Below are 17,251 nucleotides of genomic sequence, written 5' to 3'. Positions count from 1 at the left end.
AGGAATGAAAATGCCCACTTTTACTAGAACACCAGATCATCTCCATTCCCTGAACGTAAGAAAATGCTTGGGGTGGGGAAACAGTGCAGTGGTCTTTTTCAGTATCTAATATTACATTTGACACATCAGCACTCCCAGAATCCCCTGGAAAAATTAGTCTTGTATCATGTTTGTTTTGTCATATTAACGAACTTGCCACGTAACTCAAGTTATTCCAGCAGTTTCTTCACAACCTAGAACAGTGCTGGAAGCAGCACAAGTTTCACTGTTTTCCTTTCATCCTCCCTCCACAAGCTCTGAGCAGAAACATTCTGACTGAAAAAAAAACCTAGATGGCACTCAGATGGTCACAGCTAAGGATTTCTGGCCACATTCAAACAGTCTGGTTAGAAATGAAGGGTTTTTTTTAATATATTTTTTTTTCATATATAAATAAATAACATTTTTTTTTTTAAAGGTCACAAGCCAGACTAATAAAAAAAAAAAAAACAAAACAAAATCACAACATCCCACACTTTAGCAAAAAAGTTGTTATCAAAAAGCATGATAACCATTCCTAATCACAGAAGAATTCTACAGTCTTTAATGGCCAACATGAAGTGACAGTAGCATTTGTGACCCAGCACAATCACTGACATATTACAAGTAGTTTAGGAAGTGGTACCTATTTCACAGATTGTTTGAAAATTCAGCTTCTAAGAGGAAAAAAATACTTGCTATGCTTTCTGTCTTGCAGGTCTAACAGCCACTAAAACTGCAGCTCTGGCTAGTGGAGATACTGCCATCAAAAAAAATTTTTCAAACTCCAATTAGCACACAATATTTGTATAAATACTAATAGAAACTTAGAGGCAAGACATTAAGAATGACCAGATAAAGCTTTCTTCAACAGATCTCATCTCTACAATGAAGAAAGCACCTACCTACAAGCCCCACAATTACTGCTGGCAGCCAAAGACCATGACCTTGATCTTTCATATACTGTCACTGCTTTTTTTCTAGGCTCTTATCTGAGCAGCATCAGTGCCTAGATCAGCAGATTTGGAATGACACTTAGGTTCTTCCTGAAAATCAATCCAATGCATTAATAGTCAGATTTATGTTGTTATTTCTAACAGTTTCACCTTCAAGCCTTCTGCAACTACCTCCTACTTCATGGGTTTCAGGCAACTGGATATAGCCAAATAAAACACTTAAGAAACTTAGTGTTGTCTGTTGAAAACAAATGCTGCCCAAAACAAAAGGATGTCTTTCATTACTTTTCAAATTACCAGAGATGACTTAACATGAGTCATCATCTGATTTCCAATGACCTGATCTATCTCCCAGCTGAGATTTCTGCTCTGGACTAGCCAATTTGATGGGACCTCGCACAGTCTGGCGAAAGAGCGAGGGCAGCACAGTGGTCACATGAGAAGCAAAAGGTTCTTCTGTATCCTGAGGTCACAATCAGGATTGCTGCTATACAAGAGTCACTGCTGCACATTTATTAATTACAAAGCTCTTCAAATCCCTGTGCTAAGCAATGTACTTATTAAAAAAAAAAGGTGATTTTTTTAAATTTGGCTGGTCACCTGCAACAGAGCTTCTCTAGAAATGCATTCATGACCAGACTTTGTCCTGCCTTCCCTTTTCAGATGGTAAAAGTGGCACCTGCCATTGACAGAAACATGCATTTTTGAAACTTAAGGAAATAGAAATCAGTGGAACCGATTTCTCCTACCATTCCCATGAGTCACTGTGCAAAGGGAGAGCACATCAGCTCCTCAGGATGGCAACAGAGGAGCTTGAGCATTAAGGTAGTTTACCCAGCAGTTTCCACACTGCCTGAGTGGAAACCAGGGACACATTCCCAATACATACATTTATTTTTCTGCTAGGATTTTTAAACAGATTCACTACAGAGCTTTCCAACCCTTTTAGAAGTCCATGTTTTCATGTAGTAGACAGGCCTAATTTTAATATTATTAGGGAACAATAAGAAATACTTTCAAAAAGAACTGGGATGAAGCTTTATTAAGATACTGGGATTAAAATTATCTGAGCTACTGAAGATGGCCTTCTGAGTGGGAAGAAAAGGCAATTTGTGAGTTCTGTAACAAGGGAGAACTCCTGAATTCACAACAACAGATGCAGAAATCAGCACACAGGGCAGTGACCAGGAAGCACGAGCTATTTTCTTGAACACTTTAAGGTGTTCACACTTCAGAAACATTTTAGTATATTCAATATATTTGCCTTCTGCAAGGCAGCCACTCAAAGCAAATGATAAGTTCATTTCCAGGCAACTTAAAACACTGTTCTGTACAGACAAAGCTTTTAGGCCTTCTCCCTCACCCTTTGTTATTGCTGTTTGTTTTAAATAAAAGGGCTCCACATGTTGAAGAAGAAGAGTCTATTTCATATTTTGGCAGATGGGCACTGCATGCACTAAAAGAGTTTGGAAAAAATTACATTGATGATAACTGAGACAAAAAGTGTTTTAGACTTTCAGTAGAAAATGCACATGGATCCAGTCTTGCTCAAAGGGTGAAAATTGGCAGCTAATCACTTAAAAAAAAAAGTGTTCCAAAATTAATTACTAGCATATTTGTATGCCATACTTCTCAAATTCTCTGTCTTGGCAGGCAAAACTCTTCTGGGGGGTATATTGGTTTTATATTTCTGGATTATGTTGAAAAAAACTATATGAATGGTTTTAAAATTTGACACCAGTCTGGCTTCAAATAAAAGTGTTAGTTGTCCATCATTTTTACAGTTTCTAAATGACTGTGTCAACATAAAGTCAGATGAACTGTACAGCACATAAAATCTGGACGCTAAAGCCTCTACTCATCTTGCATCCAGAACCCAAATGGGCACAACACTACAAACCTCCCTGCCAAACCTAATATGCATTACACCTTGCTATGGCATTTCAGGTGTGAAGGAGCAGGATCATCTCCCAAACAACAATCTAATCTCCATGGTCCACTGACTGTGATATTTCACAAAAAATATCAGCTAGGTTGCAGACACTGAAACACAAACATCAGCCTTCCTGATGCAACCCAACAGTAACAACCCTTGGAATCCTACACAAAATTTGAAAGCACCAGGCACATCTGGAACTCCCACGCCCCGTTTCACCAAGTCCCTTTCCTGTCTTTTTGAACTGGACAGCTGGCTAAGCAACTGCCTATAACCCCAGTCCTATTTGGGTATTTTTTACTTTTGAGGGAGCGGCACCTGCGTTACATCAAACACCGACCCCAGCCTCTTCCTAGCGAAGGCATCCTACAGGGCTCGGAGGCTACCTTGAGTGGTGAAATTGAAGAGTGCAGGTTTCTCTCGCCCATTTGGTAACTTGACATTTGGGTCCCGTAGTTCATCGAAGAAAGAGTGCGCACAGGCCTCCAGGGGCGTCAGGCGGGCAGTGGGGGTGTACTCCAACAGGCGGCTGCATAGCGCAATTGCTTCTGGTGGAGTGCGGGGCCGGAAGACCTGAACAGAAGAATAAAAAACAAGCAAGGAGAAACAGGTTGTCTGGGTTTGTTTCTTTTCTTTGCTGATCAGAAGCAAGTCAGAGCAATTAAACCTCTCGCTGCCCAACAAGCTGGAACAAACTTGTGTGGTCTGTGCTAGTCAAAGTCCCCCGGTAAGTACGGGAAAATCCAGTCCCTGGGGTTGAGAAAGGGTTAATTGCAACGTCTTGCACTAGAGTGAAGGTGCAATGCCAGCAAGAGACTTCATGAGAGCGCACTCAGAAAAACAACTTCAAGAATGAAGGGTAAACTCATTCAAAAATCATGATAAACACACACAGGTGCTACCAGCCATGCATATGGGGTGGAGTGAAGGTGGGGAAGAGAGTTCAAATGAGCAGGATTCACTGAATGTAAAAATTGAATAAGGCCCCTCTATGGTTTTGGGTGGTTTTTTTTTGTTTGTTTTTTTTTTTTTTTTTGGCTTGTGAATGAAGTCTTACTAACATGGACTTTTTTGCAGGCAGGCAGGTCAGATTGTTGCTATGGAGGCTGCTGTTCAACTTTGGAGAACAACAAGGAAAGCATGGGTGGGGTGCAGGAAACGTCTAGCTCTAATTTGCAAGTTACTCCTTCCATGACCTTATTCTGGCAAGTCATTCCCATAAATTTATTGGGACAATTCCTGCACATTTGGTGTTTGTAAGGACAGCTGAAAATTGCGTCAAAAGAACCAACTCTTTTACTCCAACAGATTTTTTACCTTGAGTAATTACAATAAGGAGTTCGTCACTGCAGCTTTGTTCTAAACCTCTGAGAACGGTTCTACCCACCGCTAATCACACCCCCATCCTCCTTTCTCATTACATTGAAAGCAAAACAGGAGTTAATCATGTACATGACCTGGATGGCCTTCTCAAGCACTTGTGTCTCACTGTGTTATGGGTGACACGCAGACTGGGCAAAAGGGAGTGGGCAAAAGGGTGCGTGTTAGGTTCTGATGCCAGCATTTTTGGTAAAAACTAAGCTAATACAAAATGCTTTTGCATCAGTGCAGTGAACCCAAGCCACACAACACCAAGGAGAAAAAAAATAAACAAAACCAGAACCAAACCAGTGCATGGCATGCTAATTAAATTTTAGATAAGGAACTTGCACAGGCACTTCTCATGTAGTTTTAAACCAAAGACACATATGCTCTCTTGAATGAGAACCAAGCATAATTGATAAATTCTCAGGGGGCCTGAAATGTTATCCCCTTGGTGCCCAGCTGGCTCTGGAGCACCTGGGATTTGCACTATGTGCTATACTAGCTTGTGTGGCAAGGAATCCTGACTCGGGGGGTCACAGAACCAACCAGGTACTGAAAGAGCGGAACTTATTTCTCCTACCAGTTTGCAAAACAAAACTACCAGTTTGCAAAAGTTTCGTACGAGGCCTATAGTGACAAAAAGAAAGGCTTCAGCCTAACTCTGCTGGCAGAGGGAACTTCTGACCACCGTGCCATGAACGGGACAGTCGAAGCTGCTTTGTGCCCGCTGCCTGCAGAGCTCGTGTTGCTGACCACAGTGCATGCAAGTGTCGCTCCCAAGTCACAGCCTGACCAACACGAAAATCTAAGACCGTCTTCAACTAAAAATAAAAACACAACCCCAAAAAGCCCTCTTTTTTTTTACCCCACAGCCAGTAGCACAGATGAGGATGTCTTGAGGTAAATCCACAGAAATGAAGTTATTTGGTATTTAACATTAGGCAAAACTACTGAGGTCTCCCTCATGCATCTTCACACTGATGCTTTAACAGGCTTCATCTACCACAGCTTGAAACTGAAGCTTTGTTGAAACTCTTAGCTGTGTTTTTCCCTCAGGACGGCTCACATAACATCTACCATACAGATTTTTAAAAAGAAAAATTTTTTTTTCCTTAAGGCAAAGACAACAAGCCCTTATCGTGAGCAAATTAGTAGGCACAGTCACCAATTTGCCATCTGTAAAAGGAGTACTCGTTTGTCCACTCAAACGCCTCATTTTCAAGTCAGTGAAACCCTGACATCTGTTTCCTAAAACCCTGTTGATAACTGCTCAGCCTGCCTTTAGATCTGAAATTAGTCACTTGGGGTAGGCAGTTTGAAATCTGCCCTAACTGCTTCAAACCAGGGAGGGGGGAAAAAAAATAATTAAAAATTAGGAGGCCTCACATGGCCTCCCCCTGCAACAAGCAGTGACTAACACATGAAATGAGTTACAGTTCTGCATCCATCTCATCTCCACTACCTTGTGTTACAAGATTCACCTGGCTGCTGCCTCAAGGATGTGGTTAGAACTCAGGTATTCCCATTCTAGCATTTATCTCCTTTTTTTTCAAGGCTAGGCCTAGTAATTTGAAAAAATGTTTAAGTACATACCCGTACTCCTGAGGTGAAATGTCCTGTTCCTGACGAGTCCTAAAGATGATAATGCAGTGAAATAATCCAAACAGGGGGAGTCAATCCAAAAGAGAATAGTCCAGCAAGGAAAAATATAGCCAATATTATAAGAAATCCATGGTGTGGGGGACATAGAAAATGTTTATAACAATTAGAAACTTTAAACATCAGTCTCCATAGCAGCAAGTCCAACTTCACCACAGTGTATGCCAAAAAATCGATTGTGCAATGGTGAGGCATAGTATAGAAACATTTCTATGTTAAATTTACGTTCCAATGCCAGTGCATTTACTAAAAAATAAAAAAAATTGAAATCAAAACTCTAACTTGAACTAAAAGGGTAATTGAAATTCCCATCATAAAGTATTTTCAGTCCTTGGTCCTGGATATAAATGTCCACAGACAATGGGGCCAGATTAGTTTGTCCCCAGAGGTGCATCCCACTTGTAAATCTGTCCCAGAGACACGGTGTAAAGTTTTGGGTGGTTTTGGTTTGTTGGTTTGTTTGTTTTTTTGTTTGTTTGTTTGTTTGTTTTTTAAAAAAAAAAAAAAAAAAAAAAAAACCAACAAAACCAAAACCAAACCTGTAGTAATTTGTGCTGAAGATAAAGTAAAAATCCGAGATCTGTACTTCGAATTTGGATGCTTTTAATTTGCATGAGCTATGAGTGCCTCAGGCCGCCGCGGATTATTCTCCATTTTGGATTGACTTCCCCCGCCACTGGATTTTGTTTGCTGGTGTTATCTCTTTAGGATCCTTCAGGAACTGGACGTACCACCTCAAGAGTGCGGGTATGGACTGAGTTTCTCTCTACTGTGGGTTTATTCCCCCTCATACCCGTCGCACCCGTTACTTAACAAATTTTCTTTCCCTCCCTCAATTTGTCCCTTCCCGCCTCCCTTTTGAGTAACGCCCTAAGAAATAAAAGCAAAACCCCTGTGGTCTTTTAGCTCTTCCCATTCGACACAATTCCACCGGGAAAGCTGCCCAATTCACCCACAGAGAACTACACGAGTGGCTGGGCGAAACCGGCCCAATTCACCCACCGAGACCTCCACGAGTGGCTGCTGCCCACAGCGACGGGTGAGCCACGACCTCCATGCCACAGGGTGCCGGTGCCAAGGCAGTGCCGGGCCGGCGCTCTGTGGTGGGAGGGGGCTGGAGGACAGGCAGATGGTGGGAATTCTGAGCTGGGAAGCCCCTCATGTGTGCAGCTCAGCAGGAGTTTAAGGTCTCTGTAGTTCTCAGTGAGGGAATCGATTTAGTAAATAATCCGCGGATTATTTTTAGTCTGCGGACTAAAATTTAGTGCACGGACTAAAATCCGGCCCATCGGAGCAAAGTCTGTCTCGGTCTAAAATACATCTGGGTGAAAGCAAAAGGAAAAAAAAAATAAGAAGAAAGAAAAAAGGAGAAGGGTAAACAAAACAAAACAAAAAGGAAAAAAAGCTAAGTGCATAAAGTAAGGTGTTTGGGCGGACTAACATTTAGTATGCAGACTAAATATGGCCGGGCAAAAGGCACAGCAAGTCCACAAACAAAAAAAACAAAAATAAAACACTGACAGGAACTTTTAAAGCGATCAAATACTACCCCACCGGCGCAGCAATTCATTTTTCTAAAATGAAACAAGACCTTGTGTAAGGCTATTTGTCCACAGGAGGGACCGAAGGCTCAAGTTTTCATTTTAAAAAATGAACCTGTTTTGGAGATAAACAAATGCAAAAAATAGGCTTTACATACAATATTCTTCAAGGAAAATTTGCACTTGCATAACTCAAAACCTTTTGTTTCTGCAAAGCAGATGAATCTCAGGCTGAGACCCAGATCACACATTTTTGTGTGGTTGGCTCTTTATTTATTTTTAAAAATTTTTTTGGATGAGTTATAGAAACCTCTGAATGATCATGTCAAATGGAAATGCCAACTCACCCAAAGCCACAGTGCTTGGTGCTTTTTTTTTTCCCCCTCCCCTTCAGATCCCAATAAATCTATACCTCACAAGAAGCTGAGGGACCAGTGCAAGTTCTTTCTTTGTTCAGGCATGCTGTCGATGCTCAAATACTGACAGACCGAAATAGCTAGACAGCAAGGCAGACACACCCCTCTCTCCTTTCTAAGTTATGCTACTATCAACGCGAAATTTTTATTTTTATTTTTTTTTAATGTTACTCCTCCTTTATTTTTCTGGAACTACCACATTCTGCAACAATTCAAAAATGATTGCCAAGTTTAAGTAGCCTTGGTGCCATGCAGCTCTCATCCCCAAGCAACCTCAATTTAGATGAGGTCTATGTGTACTAGCAGAGCGGTCGCATTTTTATCTTACTGATTTGGAATACTTCCTACCAGTGTAGTGGAGTTCATGCCCTTGCTGAATTTTATTTATTTTGTTTTTGGTACGCGTGGAAAGACGAAAGAAAAAGGATGGAAAGCAGAAAGCACAGGATTCTCTTATTTCATTTCACTCACATCAGCATTCAGCTCTCAAATAAAACCACATGGGGCAAGAGCTAAGTATTGTTTTAACAGAATGGTTGCTCTGACTTTCAGTTCATTGACATTCTTCAAACAGACTTTCCATGCACAACACGGAGCTCTGTCGTCTTGGTCTAATTAAACCCCAAAGCCAAAGCTTCACAATGTTACACCAAGGTGCTCTTCCAGCCAGTGTGTATTAAAAGACATGACTTCATGCCATCACCACTGTGCGTTCTGCATGCAGATTGTGAATACCGCTCCCATGCTGTGCTCCCTACAAGAGCAGAGGCTTAGGAAAATGACATCTGTTGCTAACGCATCAAGTTTGTGACACCACAGTTAAAAATTTCCTCACCAGCTTCAGAGACTCATATGCTTTTGCCAAGAACCACCCACACCACCAGTTCGGGCTGACAGTCTGTGCACATCCTCTTTCGGTTTGTAAGCACATTTTTGATGGCACATGAACATTAGGTAAGAGAGAAAACTCCTTTCCTCAACCAAAAGCTTGCACTGTTTACAAGCAAAGTCATCAGACTTAGGACACAACCCTCAAATCAAGTTTTAAAAAATGCCATCTACCACAACTTTGTGACATGAAGCAGTATTTCAATCACACAAGTTTAGTGTAATAAGGCTTATGATAAACACGACGTGTTCATAAACACAAATGGAAAGGGAAGAGACCCAGCCAAGACAGCAAGGTATGCACTGACCTCTATCTGACACAAAGAAACCCAAAGCTGTGGCTGAAGCTCTGCCCTTGAGACTAAGTCTTGTTCCAAGAGCCTGAGTATTTCAGGATAGGATTTATGAAATACGCCATTTGACTGTTTTGAAGTGCATAAAATTGACATGATACCAATGAAGGTTACAGGAAGTCCACAAAAGAGGCACTGGTGTTGGGAGTTATTTCAAACCATATATGCCCCCCAATTTCCTTTTCTGATTAAATCCCCCTAAATTTTTTCTAAAAAGCAGCTCAGGAATAGTAAATGCCTGATTAGTCAAGAATCCCTGTCAGATGGCACTTACACAGATAGGGGAAAATGAAATAAAAGACAGAAGGGTTAAGTGTCTTACAAATGAGCCAACACAGAACTGGGAACAGGACCAGGAACCTGTCTCCAAAGCTACTTCTTGTTGAGACCACACACTTGTTACTGGGCTCCTTCCATTGAGGATCCGGCAGAGACAGAACGAGCTAGCGTTTACTACCCAGTGCATGTGCTCCACTTCTATCAAGCTCTAAAGAGAAGCAACAAAGCTAAGCAGAACAAAACAGCTCCCCTTCTTTCTTGCAGAGAACACCCGAAAATGTACCTCCGGAAGCACTCTCGGCCTCGATGGGACAGCTGCAATGAACAGCCTAGACAGATGTGTTGCAATGGGATGGCTAAACAGATGGTACACTGCAGAAGACATGTTAAACTTAGCATTTGATTTCCATAATTGCACTGATGCAAATCACGTCTTAATTTTACATTAGTGCTCACTCATTTGTTGTTAAGCAGTACCTTCTTCACTGCATACAAATCGAGTGGAGGCAAGGAATTTACCACCTGACAAACCTGCCTTCTTTTCTCATGTTTTAGGGGGAGAGAAAAGATTTACTCCATAAAAAAACTTTGCTCCTACAAAAGGAGCTGGGAAACATGAATCTGCCAGAAAAAAATGGGGTTTTGTCTTTTAAGTTACGTCTCCAGCAGAGCTGTTTTCACTCTTTGCTTGGAGAGTGATTACACGCTCAGTGAAAACCAGAACTGTACTCTTTAGAAACAGGTCAGGGCACAGTTTCGCAACAGGCAGATCACCTCCAGCTCACGCTGGGAAAGACAGTTCTGCTCTTCTCCTGGCCACACAGGTCTGCCCTGTTCCCTTGTCCCGGCACTTGCAGTTGGGGCTGAATGGTCAGTCAGGTAAGAAAGGTGATCCAAATTCTGAACATTCATGTTACTCAAGAGCGTTTTGCTCCTATACGGACAAAGCAGAAGGGAGGCATCAGGAATGTGCAGGTGGGTGGTGGGCAACTGACCTTGCTCCATGATGAACTTATGCCAATTATGAAACTGCACCCAAAGAAACATCTCATCTCCACTGCACCTTTGGAGCTCAGGCGCTAATCCCAGAAAGAAGAGTTTGCATTTCCAGCTTTAATTCAAATGCAAGTCCACTTACAAGATTTCTGACAAAAGAAATTTCCACTTTCTTTTGTCATCAGTTATAATTAGAAGTGACAAAACAAAATGTCTATTTATCCATTTTACTGTTTGGTGTTCTTCCTTGAATCTACAGTATGAGCAGTCACTTTGGATGCATTACAAGCAAAACAATCTGCTTGAAAACCAGACAAGAACCAGGAGAGCAGGGGTAGGACAGGATGAAAACATGAAACTGATTGGGGAGAGTGGAAAAAACATGTTCATGAGAGACACCAGGCTCTTCACATCCCAGTCCCAGAGCATGAGGAAGACAACAGGACTGCCTGCTACATGCACAGAAAAATTCAACATGCAAGGTAAAGCAATTAGTATGCAAAACATACAAAGAATGCACATATATACACACAGAGAGGATACTCGGACTAAAATATTTGCCAAATATTTTATAATATGAGCAGAAATTATTCCATAATACAGGAAGAAATATAGATCCTAAAGTCATTATCGAAAGCTACTCTAGAATACAACCAACTGTGGTTTTGCAGAAATTCAGCTGCAGCCAGGAGTGGCCAATGGCTTTGGAGAAGTGCCAGAAGTGATGAGTTAGAACCTGGAGTTTCATTCTATGACAATTTTCCTCTGCTATAATAACTTGCCTTGAAGACACAGACAGAAGAGTGCTCTGAACAGTACAAATAATGAAATAAAAAAAAAAGAAGTGCTTACAAAGTTGGGAGGGACCCTGCCCTGATCTGCTGCAACTTTGTGATGGCAAAGTGCTGCAGAGAGGAGTCCCTCTGCAAGATTGCACTGCAGAAGCACAGAGATGCTCAGAACTAATCTACACATGATCATTTTTTTTCTCTCTCTCTCTCTCTCTCTTGCAGTGTTAAACAAATTAGTCCTGTCCTTTTCCACCTCAATACTGACCTGGAAATTATGATTCAGACATCAGCTAGCTATAGATTTGGGGATGATGAATGAAGCCATTCTTTTGAGCACACTCAAACTTATCTCACCAACAGTATATTTAAAAAGTGCTTACATGTGTGAACATTCTCACAAGCATTTTCAGGACAAGAGAAACAAAGGCCACTAAACTACAGCACACTAAAGAGATGCACTGTCCATTTTAAAGAGCTGTCTGCAGTGGAAAGTGCTTCTACACCTATACCACATAGACAAGTGAGAAGTTATGATTTGACTAAAAAAGCCTTTGCTAACATAACCTGTTGTGTTGTTCTGCCATCATGCACCGTGGGCACGCCTGTAGGTAAGTCACTTCATTATCCTGCCATTACTGGCAAACACATGGAAGTATCCTTGGGTGGGGAAAAAAGTCCAAACGAGTCCTCTCCCAGGCAGAAGAGACAAACTATGGAATTACATTTCCTACAAACTTGCTCAAATTAGGTCCTTTGCTAGCTTGACGCAAGGGGAAGGGTGGGCCATCACAGATAGACATTCTTCATATTTCTGGAAATAATCACAGCACTGTCTTTGTTTTTTATAACCCAAAGGATTTAGGATCTGAAGGTAGCATCTGAGTAATGCTAGGATGAAGGCCAGCTGTAATGGGGCCATGGTAAGCAACACTTATCCTAACATAAGCTTAGGAAGCACACGTTTAGGCCTTTTGTCAGCCACCCCACTGTTCCTGCTCCCCTCCAAAAGGGCCAAAAGCTTCAGAGAAAGCTAATCACCAAAGCTCAACTTTAACAGCCCTATGATGTATAATCGTGATCTCATATTTCCTTCTTGGCTTTCCAGTCACGCAGTTATAGCTTAGTCAGAAGAGAAACAAGTATGAAGATTAGTAGCAGAAATCAGACTGCACTTCCAAGGAGGAAGGATCAAAGAGTTGAGATGGCTGAAAGACACAGACGGAAAATTCTGACCTAGTAAAAACAACAGCAGCAAAACCTCCAGAAAGGGTAGTAACCTTTATTTAATGAACTGATAACGTTGGAAAAAATGGACAGGTTTTCTGAGGACATGGTTGCGTGCCTAAAAGCCTACCCATTTTTTTCCAACTTATCAGTCAGTCAAAAGATATTCCCACCCTGCTTCTCCTACAACTTAATGTTACTTACTCGCAGATCGAGGCAGACAAGCAGTAGGATGCACCTCCATGAATAGAAAATGTTCTATACTAAGTGAAACAAAGGGAGGTCTGGATGAAAAGAGCAGCTACATCACCAAATTGAACACTCCAATATTCTGAAGAGGACCTCCTCCCCAATACCAATGATTCCTCCTTTTGCATCTGGAATGCCAGAGCAGAAGGGAGAAGTCCTGTTTTGGAAGAACCCTTCAAAAGATTCCTGGAAAGTTCAGGTTCTCTTTCTTTTTTTTGCTAGCCAGGGACCCACTGAACTCCCATCATCATCTGCATCACGCACGTAACTGGTACAAAGACCCTGCACAGACTTGGGCAGCACAGAGCTGTACTGGAGAGAAGGGAGGAGAGGCCTCTGCACATTTTATAATGAGAGAGTCTAGTTCTTAAGTTACAAAAGTACTTTAGTCTCAAATTGTAAACAGATTGAAAAAAAAAAAAGGCCTGTGAGCAGTCTGCACGGTGAACCTGCATTATTGCTGCAGCACAGAAAAATATTTTTTAGAGTGTTAACTTGACCTCTCTCCCAATCTATGAGGAAAGACTCTTGTTAATTTGAGATCTCTTTCTTCGGACTACTGCATCACACTGAATATCAATACTATATTCTGATTATACCAATCCATTTCTCCTGAAAAGTCTAAGATACATTTACAAAGCTAGACATCAAATTTCCATAAAACTTCTGCTCAAAATGTCAGTTTAAGCCTGAAAGTGAATGACTGTGAGGAATAATATTCCTTCATGGCCTCGTCCTTCAGTCTCAAAGTCTCCAGTTCTTTAAAAAATGGAGAACCTACTTCATTCTACTACAGCATCAGTCACCATCCTTCTCCACCTAGTATGTAAGAGCAAAGGCACCAGAAGTCAACACCACAGAATTTCAGATGTAACCTATAAGTATTATAGCTTCTAAAGAGAATTCTTAATTGCCATCTACATATATTTTTTCAGACCAAGAAAGTCCCCTGAAAACAAGAGGGAACCATGGACTTTACTTTTTAATAGATTGGGCTGGATATAACCAATTCCAGACTGCACAGGAGAGGTTAAACATCTAGACAGTAGCTAAATATCCACCTTCACTGGGCATCTCCACTGCAGGAAATTAATTCCAGGTAGGACCTATAAACCCCTCAGCTTTGATAGAGACCCATGTTGTATTAAACATCATGAAGCAACAAGGAGAATACCCTTGTGTCAAAGAGCTTATGGCAGGGAGTGACTATATTATCAGTGATTCTCTTTCAAACATGCTGAAAACTAGCTGCAGCTGCCTGGAAGTTCTTCTACACAAGAAAACCTTAACTTCTGCCTGCTGAGTCCTCTGGTCATGAACAGTCCCCCCAAAGGTAACAACCTTCTAATTACTGTAAACTTCAGTAATTTTTTATGGTAAATAAGATGGCGAAGGTTTGTGCATTTGAAGCTGAAACTTAAAGTCCTGCTGGCAACTACATATAGCACTTCAGTTAGATACATAATTATTAAAAAAAAATAATTAAAATTGTATTTTCACTTCAGTCATTCCTTCTCAGCCCATTACGCAGCCAGCGTTCAGAAGTGCTTCTTCTCCCACACTTTTCAATTCTAAAATACAGAAGCTCCAAGAAGATGCACGTCTGCTGCCACACTATCAAATGTTACACCAAGACAGCTGGGTGAGAAAGATCAAATCTACATAATACTACCACTTAAACCTTTCATGGTTCCACATGTTCAAAAGCGTTGAAAAAGAATGGATCTTTAGAAGTGATACACTGAGAGGATGAGCATGAGGATGAGCATCATTACCAACACCAGGCTGGATAATCCGTTTTGTTAATTTAGCATTTGTGTAATCAGAGAAGTACAGATCTCATAAATGAAGTATCATGTAACCCAACTGAAATAAACTAGTTTAAATGATATTCTACACCAAATCAATGTCAGAAGAGTTGTGTGCAGAATGACTTGACAATGAGAAGCTATGATGCAAGCACAGCTCTCCAAAACTAATTAGGCCCTAATGGAGAACACAGATTTGATCTTCTGGCAAGCTCCTCTCAATTCTTTGTAACTGACTTAGCTCCACTTGTGATCCTTTAGAATGACCAAAAAAACATTCATATAAATAGAAGAAAGTCTCAACTTTTTTCTCGAAGCTTCTATTTGCCCAAATATCTCTGCTGTGGTCTAAGAGACCATCAAGTGCATAGAGATGATTTGTAAGACTATGCAGGCAGATGATGAGTTGCATAGCTGGCTTAGATGTTTAACTCCATGTCCAATGGTATGCCTCTGCACTCCTATTCCACTGCACCCTATTTTAATTCACCTTAATTCAAACACCTTCACTGCAGGAATTCAGATGCGACCCTAGTATTCAGTGCTCTAAGGCTTTTAGACTTTTCTTCTGACTTTCACCATGGTGCAATCCAAACTGTAGAGACCACTCCCATAGACTTCATTTGCCTTAATTTTTCCCTCACTTAACATCAGGTACTAAGAAGCCTGGATTTACTAACCTCTCATACTGTTATAAATCCCTTAACCAACACACAAAGAAACTCTGACATGGAAATGTAAACCAGGGACTAGAGGGGGAAAGGAGAATTAAAGTGGTGCATAACTTATTGAAGGATCTATTGCAAAAACAGTGACTCTCAGTACCTGGCCTGGCATGTACCTGTCAGGTACATGGCCTGCTATCCACCAGCTCATTGTGGTAGCACATAGCTCTGATTAGTTTGGATTCCAGAGTTTCTACCACCACAGAACATTTGGTCCAAAGAAGTCTGACCAGGCCATGTGCTCAGCTAGGAAGGCAACCTTTCCATGAATACACACTTCTTTCTCAGCAGAAGGAAATCTGAGCCATTAATATATGATGAAAATACACCACGACTGTATCAGACACTTCTCAAGCAGCAAACAGAAAACGTTAACTACCCAGGCTTCAGTTGCTTAAGATTCAATATTTAACTTATCCCACACCCAAGAGGCTAATTAAATGATTAACTGTTACTATCTCAAGTCAAATATTCATTACTCCTTGGTATGTTGAAGACAGCTTAATTGTGTGGCACTGTATTTGTTTCAATGCTAGCAGTTTCCTCTTTGATCATGGAGGTTATAACTTCATCTCCATGTACTGCAGCAGTGTCTCTTTGTGACAGGCATGTAAGAAGAAGTCTTAAGAAATAACTCCAAGAAAAAACAATCCCCCTCACCACCACACCTGTGAGTACAAATATAGTATCATCTATGAGAGAACCAGTTAAGAAAGTGACTGTCAGCCCTCATCACGTTATGGAACAGCATTACAAGTGTCACAGCTATCACTGGAATGCTCTCTCATTTGTAGGTGACTGTTGTGCTTACAAATTTATAGCATGACAGAATTCAGATATATTGCCATCTGCTATAAACACACACACACACACCATTCTTAAAAAAGAAAACGAAACCATCACCTGTAGGCAACCTCAAAAAAACCCAGACCAATAGACATTATAGTGTACTGCCTCAATAACTTCTCCTTATCTACATCTAAAGTTACTAGGTCCCCAGCTTAGTTAAAGGCACCCTGTTTAGACTGAAAGTCACCAAACCACTGAACAAATTAACTCCTTGAATTTTCACTTTCAGCCCACATGTCTTTATTATGCAGTTCATATAGACTCACCTTAGTCCATGGATGTGCCTTAATCTGAGGGAATTTGAATTCAGTATAATTTGGATTCATTTCTCTAATTTGCTCCCTTGTAGGCGTTCCCAGAACCTAGAAAGGAGAAGAAAAAAAAAGCAAATTATTTAGACATGCTTCACATTCATATGGTAATGAAGAGCACAGTGTAACCTATCACATACTGAGACAACTGAAGCCCATCTGTGTAACTAGTAAGTTAATGCAGTGCTGAGAACAAAAACAATGGAACTTTTGCAGAACCCGTTTAAGGTGGAAGGCAGATTCCTATTCCGGGAGCTTCTGATCCAACTCCACTCCCTGCTCAAGCAGAGTCAGCTGAAGCAGGTTGCCCAACACCATGTCCAGCTACGCTTTTAGCACCTCCACAGAAGGAGACTTCACAACCTCCCTGGGCAACCTGCTCCAGTCTTTGACCATCCTCACAGTGAAAAAAAAAAAAAGTGTCTTCTTGCATACAAATGAATTTTTGTGTGTTCTAGTTCGTGGTGCTGTCCCTTCTTCTGTCAGTGGGCACCACTGAGAAGATGATCCTGGCTGTTTCTTCTCCCACCAGGCACTTATACACAGTGATGAGACCCCTCCCTGAGCCTTCTCTGCTTCAGGCTGAACAGTCCCAGCTCTTGCAACCTCTCCTCATATGACAGATGCTCCAGTCCCTCAGTATTCTTTGTGGCCCTTGCTCCAACTTCACTAGTCTCTTGCTGGCAATTCAGTTCATGCTCTGTGCCCAGTGTCAAAAATATAATTCTCTTCTACAGTTTTTAACAAAATTCCAGCATTTTCCTCAAACTTAGTGGTATTTCAATAGAGAATAGAGTTCGCTCTAATTAGACCATTATGAAACAGCACTGCCAGACACATTCAGGGATTGCAGCTCACTGCATGTGGCTGATTAAGGATCAGACCAG

At 41.2% G+C, this 17,251-nt stretch overlaps 1 protein-coding gene across 1 annotated transcript in view; it reads right to left on the bottom strand.

Moving 5' to 3' along the window:
• LOC103781501 (glycogen synthase kinase-3 beta-like) overlaps positions 1 to 16,414 on the bottom strand; it is a 26,674-nt gene extending 10,260 nt beyond the window's left edge. Inside the window, exons 1-2 of the mRNA XM_008949219.1 lie at positions 16,320 to 16,414; positions 3,297 to 3,483 (exon numbers count right to left, since the gene is read on the bottom strand). Coding sequence (XP_008947467.1) covers positions 3,297 to 3,483; positions 16,320 to 16,379 — 247 coding nt within the window. The 5' untranslated portion in view covers positions 16,380 to 16,414. The remainder of the gene's footprint in view (positions 1 to 3,296; positions 3,484 to 16,319) is intronic.
• Positions 16,415 to 17,251: the final 837 nt, after the last annotated feature.

This window comes from Merops nubicus, unplaced genomic scaffold (assembly GCF_000691845.1).
Source record: "Merops nubicus isolate BGI_N331 unplaced genomic scaffold, ASM69184v1 scaffold35481, whole genome shotgun sequence".
NCBI lineage: Eukaryota > Metazoa > Chordata > Aves > Coraciiformes > Meropidae > Merops > Merops nubicus.
Note: the sequence above shows the minus strand (reverse complement) of the source record. Positions and strands in the feature narration are given on the sequence as shown.